Genomic DNA, 12856 nt, shown 5'->3' with positions numbered 1-12856 from the left:
CCACCAAGTTATTACCCATATTTCTGAGCTACATTAGAACTGTCAGTCAGGTGGCCCAACTACTATTTTAAGAAAGAAAACAGGTCCCTGCGTCAGAGCCATGCTCATAAGCCAGTCCAACAGCTTTTCTTCAACATCTCCTTTAATTGCATCAGTCCAATTTACAGAAATGAGTTTATAAAATATTTGAAAGACTTAAGATTTTTAAATCCTAAGGAAATTACATTTTCTTATGGAATTTTGAAGTGCTATGAATAGTCTTTCCTAGCAAAAACGTACAAACAAAATCACTATCAACCTACCTGTGGCAGTGCAAGTAGATAGGCAAGAGACAAGGCCATATCATTTGGTAAAGCATCACTTGCCAGCTGTAGCAGAACTGCAACATACAGGGAGTGGAAAAAAAGCTTTGATTACTGACCCATCTAGCCTTGACAATTAGCACATGAAATGTTTTCAGTGTAACCATATTTTATTAGATACTGACTTGAAGCACCTCTATACATAATTAAACACTTATCAGTGCAATCCAGAAACAGATAAATGTAATTAAACTGCAGCACAGCTTTACCCTGACTTCCAGGCAAAGTGTTTGATGCATTAACCAAACAAGAATGAGACTGTGCAGTAACAGATGCTAAAGACAGCCACTAAAGTATCACCTGTACTGATTTACAACAAGTAAATCTTTTGCTTGTAAAATCAAGGCAGTCATGTTCTCTGTTTGAAGATACCAACCACAGGATTGGTACAAAATGCCTTCTCTTCAAGCCTAAGCTCTCATTCACTTATCACTGAACACAACAAACCACATTAAAAACTTCTGTCTTAATAAACAAGAAAAGCTGCAAGTGTAATGAATATTAAATAAGACCAGTGAAACACAAAATTCAGATCCTGCAAACAGAAATAACAGTATGACAGTCAAAATTAATACACTGAGGAATATTTATTCTGATTACAAAATCATACTGGTAAAACTGAGAAAAAATTAGCTGCTTTTCCTACATTATAGGTATCAAACTTAGGCTTGTTTTTAAAAAAAAAAAAAATCCACTGTATTTTACATTACACAAGTAGAAGCAGCAATAAACAGACACAATGTGAGTGTGCAAGATTTGTTAAAGAGAAACAGGATCTCTCCCTCATGCAGTTATCTCCTCCTGAAGTCAAGCATCACTGCTGCCTCTACAGAAGTTTCAACAAACAATTAGAGCATATAAATTCACATGATACATTTAATATTCAGGTTTGGGGATAGAGAATGTCAATTTTTATTTCCAAGGACTTCAAAAATCTCAAGAAACCTGGACCAGAAATTGCGTGGGAGCTGAGGACTGGAATATCTCTCTTATGAGGAAAGGCCAAGAGCCCTGGGCCTGTTCAGCCTGGACAAGAGAAGACTAAGAAGCAACCTCCTCAATACTTATAAATACCTAAAGGTGTCAAGAGGATGTGGCCAGTCTCTCTTCAGTGATGCCCAGTGGTAGGACAAGGGGCAATAGGCACAAACTGTAACATGGGAAATTCCACTTTAAACATAAGAAGCAGCTTCTTTCCTGTGAGGGAGCACTGGACAGCCTGTGCCCAGAGAGGCTGTGAAGTCTCCTTCTCTGGAGACTTTCAAAACTCACCTCAACGCATCCCTGTGCCACCTGCTCTGGGTGAATCTGCTGTACTGGGAGGGGTTGGACTGGATGATCCCCAGAGGTCCCTTCCCACCCCTACCATTCTGTAATTCTGTGACAGTAAGTATACTAGGAAAATAAAATTAATATTTCCTTTTTTTAAAGATTATATTAATACTATTACTACTATTAATAATAGTATTATTATTGCAAACAGCAGAAGCCATCTTCTAGCAACTTAGCTCTTTACTTTAAGGAAGTCCCAAATACCTATCTTCCCACATTACACAAACTACTCTTGGGGGCACGCTGGCAAGAATCGTGACTACTTTACACGCACAGCTCCCCCTCCTCAGTTTTTGGTTCCAAAGAATGATTTACAAAAGCCTTAAATGACTAACTACAATTTTCAAATTATCATTAATTTGTCATCAGCCTGAAGTGGCTTTACATGCTGGCCCTCAGCCAGATACAAACCCCAAATTTCCATGTGACAAGTTGTCACAGAAGATGTCTACATGGCAATACATCACAGTTACTGCAAATACACTCCTGTCCAACAGCACCTAATGTTCTACGCTTCAAACAGCTTTTACCAATCATTTCTTGCTGCTGACAGCTTGTTTCTGCTACATTTAAAATAACCTGTATGCTGTCCAAGCAAAGATAATAGGACTCTAGAAATATCTAATATTAAAATCTCAGTGAATTAGTTGGCAAAATTGGTATTTCCTAATCTGAGGGCAAGCAAAGTTACTTTATTCTTGCAACCACTTTTAGATGAACAGAAAAAAAAAAAAAAATGGGAGGAGGGAAAGGAGAATTTGGCTCTGTACTCTCCTCTCTTCCTCTAGAAAATTAATGAATGCAAAACTCTGGGAATATGTAATAAATTGCGAGTTGTCCTCCAACTGAACATCCCCAGCATGACAACTGCCACATTAGCAAAAATTTATCTTTAGCCTTCAGATAGCAATCACAACAGAGAACACTGCACCCATACAAGGCCAGAAAACAATGTTTTATTCATACTCTTGCAGAAAGCTCAACACACAGCTTCGTACGTAAGCAGAAAGACCTGTCTCCATTGTCATCCCTTCTAAGGAAAAAACATCTTCTGTACTAATTCAATAAACATAAACGTTCTGTGGGCCTGCGTGCAGACGTGTGCTCACCTATCCATGTATAGATGCCTACTGTACACATGCACAAACACGTCTATAACACAAAGACTAATTTCATACAGTTTTCTGTCTCCCAGTGAAGTCCTACAGGAATTCTTATGTCTGACAAGCCCGAGTTCAAATTGCAGGCTATGGACATTAGCAGGATGTCCTTCTGTCCTCTCAAACATTTTCACAAAATTTGAAGAAATTTAGTGTCATTTCAGACCACTGCCAAATTTGAGATTTGCCAAAGGAATTAAACATTACAGGGTTGGCAAACCAGTGACAAGCAAAGAGCCAATGCTGCTGTTACCCACGGAATTTTTCATTAGGGAAACACACAAAAATTACTTGATGAATAATTTTTATTTCCTGTGCAGGTCTTATTGGAGGTTTAGCCACTCCCTCACACCTGGAGCATGACACAGCTACAGTAACAGACACAGTTTGGTGCACACTTCAACTTCCGTTAAGACAATGTGCTAAGTACAGCTAGGGCTTCTTTGCTAAACTCCATCTTCCAGGTTTGTCAAGTCTTCTAACTCTAACAGAGTTGAAACCTGCTGCTGTAGCTGTCCTAGAAGACAGCTGTAAGGGAATAAATGGCATTCAAACTTGTCAGCAAAATAGAATGAAAGCTGTGCTATTTTTTTTTTGGTTACTAGTACAGTAGCTAATAATTCATATTAGCATTCAATTTTCATATGGCAAAATCCTCCCAAAACCTTGAAGTAAGCTTGAAAACATGGGAAAAACAAGACTAATAAATGGGGTTATAACTGCATTATTTTATTTTAAACTTTGGCAGTGTGCCATTAATATGCACATTTTCAAGCTCAACAATCCTCAAAGCATTAACTCGTCATAAGGGGTTTCATGGGAACTGATGAAGCAAAGCATTAAGAAGAGGAAGGAGGTGGGATCCCGTCCCGTTAATCCAGGGCTAAATCCTTCACAATTAGCAAATTACCAACCCATTCATTTACAGAAAACTACATTACATTTATGTGTAAGAATGCGGTCTACTGACTACCAAATGGTGTCATACAGCAGGACTGCTGAGTATTAAATAATTCCAGAGCAGAACACAGAGCTTTCAGTTCCATGGCACAATTGGAAGGACTCATAAGTGATATTCAGACTGACTACAGAATAAGAATGATGGAAGAGGACAGAACTATTAAAGCCATAAAGGCAGTAGTCTGCATGCTTAAGAGAAGGAAGATGAAAGCTCAAAAACTAAAACTAGAATTTAAAATTTCTCTTCTTCAAAAGTCTTCAGAACAGCAATTTCTATCTCAAAAGGCAACCACTGAATTGTAAACAGTTCCAATTTCTCAAGTTGGCACAGAAAGTATTATCAAAGATCTGCCAACTAACATCATTTGCCCTAAGAAAGCAATGAATACTTTTAAATCCTTGCCTCCCCCTCTTTTAAGACACAGCAATCAGAGCTAGAAGCCTATGAGCTTTCAGCATGCAAGAAAAGAGACCAGAAGTGCTGGTTTCGAACTATTTTTGCATTAAGAGAGCACAAAAGGAACAAAATGTGAATATATCCCCGCATGCAAGCTGTTGCTGACCTTTTCCAGTTCACACTGTTATTACATTACAACTGTCCAGGTTACCTGCAGAGATATCACAGATCTCAAGCTACCGAATCGCATACTACCAAGACAAGCAGGCTGTTTTTGCAAAACAGTTGAAATAAAAGTGTGTGGCTTATTAAGCAAGTCTCACTTGAAACTTTTCTCATATTGCAAGTGATGTAATATACTCATTTTTCATGGCAGAACTTACCACGGAGTAGAACTTAATACAGACATCTTCCTTCAAAAGACACTAACAGCATGCAAATATTTAAACAGTTCATTTTGTAAACCACCAGGGCACAGTCAAAAGGGAAGATAATAGGTGGGTTTGTTTTTTTCAAAAAAGCAGAACTGTTTCAGTTAGCAAAATGAGTATAACCTGTAAAATGTAGACATTTCAGAAGACAAGAAGTTCTGATGATTTCAGAAGCTGCAATGAAGCATTAATTAGCAAATAAAATACTGAAATGACCCGACAATACTGAAAGTAGTACACACAGTGGCACATAATCTGAACAAGTGAATACACAGGCATGCATACAAACAACATTGACACTGGGTTGCAAATTTTCACTTGAAGATCTACACATGGTAGTATTCAGGAAACCTTCAAGAATTTTTCTCTCCACAACATACATATCTTTATCAACCCCCAAATACCAGGTTCTCCTTATTTAAAGCCAGATTTCTAGTCTTTGCTTAGCAACTCCTTTTAAAAATACTTCTCTTGACAACTCTACAGCTACATCTACCACAGCTACTTACCAAGGTAAGGTTTTGGGTTGGATCATAATTCATACATCATACTCAGTACTTCAGATCATGGCGTGCAATTCTACATATTTAAAACCATCCATAGATTCTCCTATATTACTACATATAGTAAATACACGAGTGAACATACACACACCCATACCTTCTGTAGTTGGAAGTAGGTCTTTCCCTTCACTCTTTGTTTCTGCCAGTTTCTCTGTTCTCAGCAATACTTCTGCAAAGCTTTCCAAAGAATTGTTCTGGTATGTGCCATAGCTGATTTCAGACTAGAAGTAAAATAAAGTAAATCACACATGGCCACTGCACTCTGCAGGTATTTTTAGCTCACTTGCATCAGATGTAATTACCCACCTTGGTTCCTGCATTTGCTTTCCTGTTTAATTCTGGATTTTTTCCTACTATCACACAAAATTTCAAGTCATGCATAGAATCCCAAATCCATACATTTGCTTAATTACAAGATCTCAATAAAAAAAACTAGCACTTCAGAATTCTGTAACTTAAACTTACTTCACCAACATAAGGATCAGCAATTAGAGACTCATAAAAAGGATGACAGCCTTGTTTTTCCACAGCAGCATTTTCTCCCGGCCTGCTTTTTAATATATCTCCAAATTCTTGGCCCTAGGAAAAATAAGTATAGTTGAACCTAGTTGCAAAGAAGCTCATTAAAAAGTCTGTAACTGCTGTTCAGATGGGAAACAACTGCAAATGAAAATATCATTGAATTCAGTGGGGAGCAAGATAGGCAACATCTTACATAAACCAATGCTGAATGAGGTCCAGTATTCTTAGAAAAGGAAAGAGAATCATGCTCAAAAGCAGAACCAGAAATACTGGTAAGATAAACACAGAAAATCCACTGAAACAGAGAGGGTAGAAAAGAGAAACTGAAAAGGAACAGCTTTGAATATAAAATGAGAGTATTTAAAGAGTGGGCTTCACTGTGCTTTCTTCCTCAAAGTTCTGAAGTTCTGCGAAATTTAATCTAAATTTTACCTTCTCACACTATGCTAAGAAAGCAGAAGAAAACAGATTTGAAAACAAGAAAAGGAAACAGCTTTTGAACTCTTCTTTCATTGGAATTGTCATTGGAACAATCCTGTGATGTCACTAGTTCATAATATATCAGTGAATGTGTAAACATCTGGAGACACATCATGAGTTCCTTACATGCAACGGTCGAAGATACGTTAATGACCTCTTCCACCACTGTCCATCACTGACAGCATGCAGCATGGCTTTTGTAGTCATAGTTGTGTTAGACAACACCTTCATGGTTTTTGATGTCGTCCAGTACAACAAATCTGCAGACTGGCTAGAGGAGGTGTTGGTTTCATCCTGTGAGCACATCCAACACACAATGGCAAGTGTTAGACTCATGCTTTAATTAAGCTAATGACCAGAAGCCAAATGCGTTAGAGTTCAGGCACACCGTGTTAATAATGCATTTTAATCATCATTAATTTATGCAGCAGCTGTCATAAAACCAAACAAAAGACAAAGTTAAAAGCGACTTAGTTTCCATCTGAAGTGAGTAGTGTGATCAGGAGAACATTTTGCCCCTTCTTCAGCTAAAATTTCCGCTTGCCACTGATACTAGCTGTTTCTAATTACAAAGTTTATAATGATAATGTTTTGTATAATTGTTGAATGCTTCTGATAATCATTTCTCTACAAATGAGATAGAGCATGCTAAAATTAATCTTCAATAATTCAAGAAAGCTGATAGGAGACACAATCTGATATTTGTACAGAGGTAATATTAATTAAGTTGGATTCTCAGTAGGAGAAATGGTGAAGAGATGTAAACATTCATCTCTAGACCAAGCAAAAAGGTATCAAAGATTTGAAATTCTTCAGTCAGCACTTACAAGGTACCGAATATAGCAAACCTAAAAGTCTGCAAAAAGAATCAAGGCCCCAGCTTATTCTCCAGCTAGTTCTGCAATACATGCACAAATACATCTACACGTTATCCTGCAGAACATCTTTGCTCAGTCTCAGCGAACTCACAGGTATGCCAGTTCTTAAAAGCAGAAGACATGTTCCACAAATGGAACTTTCTGCATCAGCTCTCCTTCATGTAATGCATTTAAATAATACCCAGGGCACATTGGCTGGTGTGTGATATTCCAGTCCTGAAAGGTCTGTTAACCATATCCTTTACAAAGCTTACACAGACAAAAATATAGTATCAGCATGCTAATGTAAACACACTCTTCAGCAACAGAAAATATAAATATTTTCCTCCATATAGAAAACTTCAGTTTTATACCCAATGTTTTTCCCTAGCAACTCATTCATCTCCCCGCACACTGAAGTGTATCGAAATAGAAAAATTCTACCTGTATAACTGAATGTGAGGTATTACTTTACAGCTTACTGACTCATGACAAAATTTCAGATATCAAGAGCAAAAAGAAGGCCAAGTTGTGCTCAGGTGAATTACATCGCACCATGACCTCAGTGACAAACCATGTTAGCTTCAGCAAGGTAGAATTTCACTGCAGACAAACTTTTTTTAATAATTTTTACTGTAGTACACAGTAAATCACTGCCTCAAGCTGGCCACTAGTAGCTGGTCCATCTTAAGTCCTTCTTTCTTAAGGCTTCAGCATTACTTTTTTCTCCTCCCCCCCAATCTTTTCTGAAATTTTAATCTACATTTTACAGATGAACCACTCACAAGCTGATTGGCTAAACTTGAAATTTCAGCTCTTCCATCACCAAATGGAAAAAGAGCACACACCAAGTACAACATGCCAGAATTTGTACTTCTCTGAAAAGTAAAAAGCAACAGAAAATCCTAGATTTGGTGGCTTGAGAGGTGAGAGAGAATTTCTTGCATGTTTTTTAAAGAAACCACTCTTGGTAATTAGCATGAAAGCTTTTTGTAATTTATTTAAAATGCTATATACAGGATACTAATTTCTCTCTCTGCCTCCTCTTTCAAGCAGATACTGAAGGACACCTAATTGAATTTTCACTGGGGAAAAAATGAAACAAAACCTAACCAAAACAGAACCAGAAAAAGCTATCTCCCCTCCCATGTTCTCAACTGCATTTGAGCAAAACACATTGTTTAAAATAAACCTTGTTCAGCTATGTGTAAGCTAATAGGCTAACTTGTATGCTAGTGTGTATGCTTCTACAGCTCTAACACTATCAGATAAACTCTATTGTTTTTTTTTTAAAAAGAATTTCAACTCTTTGGAGTAATTACAGTCTTTTCTGTACAAATAAGAACTCTGTACTCTGAAAAGCCATTCCTCTGTGTACCCAGAATAGCAACCCTTTCAGGTTATGAGTTTTTGCTATCGTAACTCAATCTCTCATAAAATAAATTATTTCTTAAGAACTTTTGGAGATCCCATCTTAAGAAGACAACTTTAATTTTATGCTTTAATTGTCTGGAGCTTTTCAGGGGTGTTTGGGGAAAACTGTTTTTTTTTTAATAGTATTTACTCCTGATATCCTTCATAAAAATAAGCACTTCTGATTAAAACAAATCAAAAAAGCAACAGTAACAACTACTTAATAATCCTAAATTAGAAGCTTAAATATATGTATGAATCCAAACTGGTGTAAAAAGTCAGCCAACAAATTCTATATTATCAAGATTCTCTAAAATAACAGCTAATATATTTATATATAGACACCCCCCCATGCTCACACATACAAATACAGAATTCCAAACAGTCTAATGCAAGGACAAATAACAAAGCCACCTATTTTCTCAGTAAGTCAAAGAAGAGAGAGTGATAAATTTGAACAGCTTTTTGAAGGCTTTAATGACAATTACTCAAAGTGCAAGGATTGAAACATGCACTGTATACACTTTATGCATTAAGATGATGAAGGAAACAAAGTCAGGTGGAACTGTTTGTAAGACAAAATACATCAAGCTTAGCTTTCTTTTTCTTCCTTTTTTTGGTACTTCCATGGGAAATCAGGAATTCAAAGTAGTCTCTTTTACATACTCTTTCTTTATTCTACAATTGTTTTGTGCCTTGGAGGGTTTTGTTTGCACTTTTTAATTATTTTTTATTTTGCTCTGTTTTCTTTTCCTTTCATAATCTATGTTACAGCTAATAACCATCCCAACTGAAAACTCCAGTCCTGCAAAGATAAATCAGATTCTAGATGAGAGACTACAGAAAAAAAAATGGTTCAAGGTGACAGCACTAGAATTCAGGTGTCACTGGATGGCTAAACTCTGATTAAGGCTCTAATGTCACTGGAACTGAAAAAGTAACCCAGCCTTAAGCACATAAAATGCACGTGACTCAGGTGCTTAAACACAGGTTTTGACAACTGCCTGAGCAATCAAGGCATCTGCTTAGCACTTGTAGATCTGACAGAGGACCTAGACTTTTTGGTCAGCAGCTAAAGGATAGAAGGATAACTTAGGGCATCTCTGATTGTTGTTATTTATGATTAAGTAACTGAATCAAGCACCTAATGGCTGATTAACTGTATTATTCTATATGCACCATTGACTCCATCTCCACTGACTACAACAGGTGTTTAAACAGTGTCCATACAGAGTTCCATATCGAGATTTTTCTCCTCCTCTCCCAGTGACATTGTCAGTGAATACAATTCAAGAATTATAGCTATCTCTTCCTATGAGAATACCACCAGTTTAGTTACTACAGATTTAAAACCAGTTTATATTTACTAAACCACAAAAATCACAGCCCCAGCTATATTTTTTTTTTTTAAATAAAGACAAAACTATTTGAAAGAGCAGCTGGAGCATTATTTTAAACCTGAGGTTTCAAAGCCTCCAGGTGGAAGAGTTCACAACGCATGCAACAAATATTACCTAATAATTAATAACCAGCAATGACAAATATACATGACACAGCAATTTAACGTACACAAACGTTTTTAAGGATCCCACCTTTTCCCAGATCTAGTGCTTGATGCAAAAGAAAGAATGTGATAATGCTCTGGTAATCAGAAATTTTCTTTTTTTAAGCAAAGTTTAAGAAAATCAAAACAGATAATTCAAAGATACTCTACTCTAGAAATTATGTACATCAAAGAGTTTGTTTTTAAGGAAACTTGAAACTGTAAATTTCTCTTATGCTGACATGCCACTTAACAGTAATTAGGTTTTCACATTCAGATATGTAAAAGATAATGATTTTATTTATAACAGACATAATCCATGTTTTAAGTATTACATAGATTTAACAAAGTTAGAGCACATTTACAAGACAATGGATGGTTATTGTTTCTACTGTTTATACACACCACAGCATCTTGCAACTCAGCATTATATTGTAATCTAATAATGGCAGCAATAATATTCTGCAAAGCTTTTCACAAAAAAAAAAAAAATTCATTTTCTCACTAAGATATTCCATTGGAGAAGCACAAGGTTAGTTTTTGAGGCATTTCCAACACACAACAAAGAGAAAAGAAAGGGTCTGGATTGGGGAAATTTAACATTTTACTTAAAAATAATCTGCAATATTTGAATCATTGTAGCTTCCAGAGGATAATTTCTCCAATGGATACCATAAGTTCAATCAACAGTGACAAGCTGGCACTAAGGTAATAAAGTACATTCTTGTGCAAATCCATTAGCTCCTACAAAATAACAGCATGCATCTTCATCATAGCAATCAGGAACTCCCTTCTGTGTAAGAATCACCAAAAACTTGGAGAAAAGTTATACTGAAGTCAGTATGACAGCAATGTTAAACGACATTTCTATGCTATCTGTTATCTGAGATACATAACAAGCTGCTATCAAGATTTCTGCAGGTTTCCAGGGGAAAAAAGTTTTAGAGGAAAAACTTCAAACAACAAAAATAATGAGTTTAAACACTTCTACATCAAGAAAAGAATGACTGACAACTATGACCAGCTAATGATGTAGGTTGGCATAATGAAAAAAAATGGTAGTGACAAGTAATGATTCAATAGTAAAGGTAAAAGAGGTAGAAAAAATCACTAAGGTTTGAAAGGGAAAACTGGTACACTCGCAGATGGGTATTTTTACAGCAACAGAGAACGGAATGCCCAAATGTGAATGCTAGAAGAAGCTTAGTCAAGTTAAGATGAAGAAAATGACATTTAGTGACAAATTTGAAAAGGTATCAGTAAGTGAGAAAGAAGAACATCTGTCAAATCCTTGATAAAATGATACTTTATCAAGACAGAAGTGAAAAAGAAAGGGGGAAAAGTTTATTTGTTATAGTTGTTTTTTTCTTGGAAGGAAGAAATTCTGTGCAAGACAGCGTAGGTGAAGCATGAGGCACTAGCTGAAGTGGAACTATAGGAATTGCAGTTATTGGATTCAGTTAAATCAGAGAAACTGAGTTACTGAATATACTGCTTTTCTAACACTTCAGATGTCTGCAACAAAGGAAGGGTTATACAGTGACTAATTCTTGGCTATGTTTCCTCCTGTGTCATTGCAAGAAATGAAAGAAGCTATAAATCTCTATTAAGTCAACTACGAGAGAACAAAGACAGAATTAGCAAATATACGGCACTCATTTATAGTGTAACAGTCTGAAATATGACATGCCAAGAAGCTGTATTAAAACAGAACAGGGAAAAAAAACTTAATGCAGCACCATACAAACTCAGCAGGTCAACTGTCTGCCTACTTTCAATTCTAAACAGACAACCAACCATAATCAAAGAGGGAAAAAAAAAAAAAAAAGAAATAAGATACTGGAGAAAATGAGTAGATTTTCTGAATGTGTATTCCTCAGCATAATAAAAACTGCCTCAGGTATCCAAACTGAATTGATAATGAACTTAATTAGTGAGTTTACTCAACTCTGATAAACCCTTGAATAAGTTCCTGCACCATTTATATGCAGGTGTAATTGTTCCATCACAAAATACAGTCAGCAGTACCAACGCGTGTGAAAGGTGACGCACAACAAGTTTATTATATATACTAAAATACTGTAACCATGCAAATCCACATCCACATCTGAAGGTTCCACAATTTTATTAGTATCATTTAGTAATCTTCCTCTCAGAGAGAATCTTTTACCAATTTTCAGAAAACACAAAGCATTCATGGCACTGAAGCAGACCTGTTCTTCATGTCAACAACTCTAGCAGACACAATGTTAAGCTCTCTTCCTCAGAATACTGTTTTCAGTGCCGTTTTATTTTCCTGTCCATTTATTTTATAGATATGCAAACACATGTATGCATGTTTACCTATGCATATCTGTGTACAATGTATGCCTACATAGATACGAAAAACATACACTAAATCTAGACATATACACAGAAGTTATTTGTCCCATTCCAGTAGGGGGAGGTGTGGCTTTTTAAGCAACGTGGTTTTAAATATACCAAAGGCAAAGACTGGCATGTTCCACCTACAGCTGTCACCGGTACAACTTCCCCAAGGATATAACAACGTTAAGGAGGTTGCAACTCCAATACCCCTCTGAAAAAGCCAGACTATGCAACACAAACCACCTTTTTACTTTCCTTCTCTATTCTTTCCTGTATTTCTTTAAAGATTTTGTCCCACATCCAAGGCACATAGATCTGTTGAAACAAGTCCAGAGGAGGGCCACAAAGTTGTTCCAGAGGCTGGAGCAACTCTGCTATGAGTACAGGCTGAGGGCACTAGGATTGTTCAGTCTGGACAAGAGAAGACTCTGGGGGGACATTATAATTATATGGGACCTTCCAATACCTG

General features: G+C 36.5%; 1 protein-coding gene across 1 annotated transcript in view; it reads right to left on the bottom strand.

Annotated features, from left to right (window-relative positions):
• NBAS (neuroblastoma amplified sequence) overlaps positions 1-12856 on the bottom strand; it is a gene marked incomplete at both ends in the record, with an annotated part of 123217 nt that overhangs the window by 42231 nt on the left and 68130 nt on the right. The window contains 4 exons of the mRNA XM_008949395.1: positions 303-379; positions 5303-5426; positions 5671-5784; positions 6334-6501. Coding sequence (XP_008947643.1) covers positions 303-379; positions 5303-5426; positions 5671-5784; positions 6334-6501 — 483 coding nt within the window. The remainder of the gene's footprint in view (positions 1-302; positions 380-5302; positions 5427-5670; positions 5785-6333; positions 6502-12856) is intronic.

The sequence above is a fragment of the Merops nubicus genome, unplaced genomic scaffold (assembly GCF_000691845.1).
Source record: "Merops nubicus isolate BGI_N331 unplaced genomic scaffold, ASM69184v1 scaffold4391, whole genome shotgun sequence".
NCBI lineage: Eukaryota > Metazoa > Chordata > Aves > Coraciiformes > Meropidae > Merops > Merops nubicus.
This window is presented reverse-complemented; position numbering and strand designations above follow the sequence as displayed.